We start from the raw sequence: 1,252 nt of genomic DNA on the forward strand, positions 1-1,252 counted from the left end.
TTAGATCCAAAATAAACTAAATGTATATATTGCCCCAAAATTAGCATAAAGGATACATATACATCAAGCAAAATCAGATACATTAGAAATTAGCTATATTCAGCATATACTCCACAGATGTGGAACAAACAGACAAGGGACCGGTTGAGGAAGACATAAACTGGTTAGAGATCAACATAAGGGATCAAAGACAACAAATGCATATAATGCATTATTTAAGGCAAAACTCAATTCTGAATTTATACAACTTGGAGAAACTTAGGCAGTTTTCTCACAAGTTGTATGATACAGACTTTTGTTCCCTTTAGAGCCTATGTAATTTCTGCTATAAAATCAGAATTATGATTGATAACTGCTTCTGCTAGCTTTACACCAATCCTCTTCCTTCTCAATATGCACACTCTGCTTCTGCGCACACTTAGCCTCGCAAATTTCATCTTCACTCGTATATCTGCCTTCAATTTATTGGTACTTTGAGGCGTGGATCCACTTTGTTTGGCCTCAATTTTTCCACTAGTCTCAGTTTTAACGTGGCAAGATGGTTTAAAAGAAAGATGAGTGGCTCCACAGAGACGACGAAAATACCAACGAGGATCGTTGTAACAGAAGGATGAAGAGACAATCCCGGTAACAGTTGACGGTCGAACAATCTTGATAAATTCTTGTATTTCACTGAAGCATGAGTGTTCAGAGTACGGAACTGAATATAAGTATTGCTTCTCTGCTAGATTATTTGCATTCCTTTGGCTTTCATAAGAACCCTGATTTTTACTCAAGAGTCGCATCCATGGAAGTCCAGAGGGCATAATTCCGATGGTTGGATGTAATGTATTAAGTGCCTCAAGGGTGTCCAAGGTGACATTGTGTCGAGGAACAGCTCTAACTCTTGTAAGACAGGTCTTTGTTGTGAAAACATCAAAGAAACCAAGGAGGTGCATGGTTCGCAAACGCTCAGGCCATACCCATATCTTGAAATCCAAAATGCAGTATAATTAGTTTGCAAGCTAAGGACAATGAATTAATGATTAAAGGTAATATGGAATGCACTGAATGAAGAAAAAATAGTTTCCTACAGCATCTACACCAATATCGAGGTGATATGGAGCTCGTCTGCTTCTCTTGGGTTCAGAAAAAAAGGTATTGTCCTGCATGAAAACATCTCTAATGGCGAAATTTTAATTTAGTTTTTTGGATATAATAAGCTGGAAGCATAATAAAAAATGTATGGAGTAAGACTCAAAGTATCTATGCA

The 1,252-nt window shown here is 37.3% G+C and overlaps 1 protein-coding gene across 1 annotated transcript in view; it reads right to left on the bottom strand.

The window, feature by feature from the left end:
- The window catches only part of LOC109825770 (5' exonuclease Apollo), a 9,157-nt gene continuing 7,905 nt past the window's right edge, over positions 1–1,252 (bottom strand). The window contains 2 exon segments of the mRNA XM_020392658.1: positions 1–968; positions 1,074–1,145. Coding sequence (XP_020248247.1) covers positions 312–968; positions 1,074–1,145 — 729 coding nt within the window. The 3' untranslated portion in view covers positions 1–311.

The sequence above is a fragment of the Asparagus officinalis genome, chromosome 10 (genome assembly GCF_001876935.1).
Source record: "Asparagus officinalis chromosome 10, Aspof.V1, whole genome shotgun sequence".
In the NCBI taxonomy this organism is placed as follows: domain Eukaryota; kingdom Viridiplantae; phylum Streptophyta; class Magnoliopsida; order Asparagales; family Asparagaceae; genus Asparagus; species Asparagus officinalis.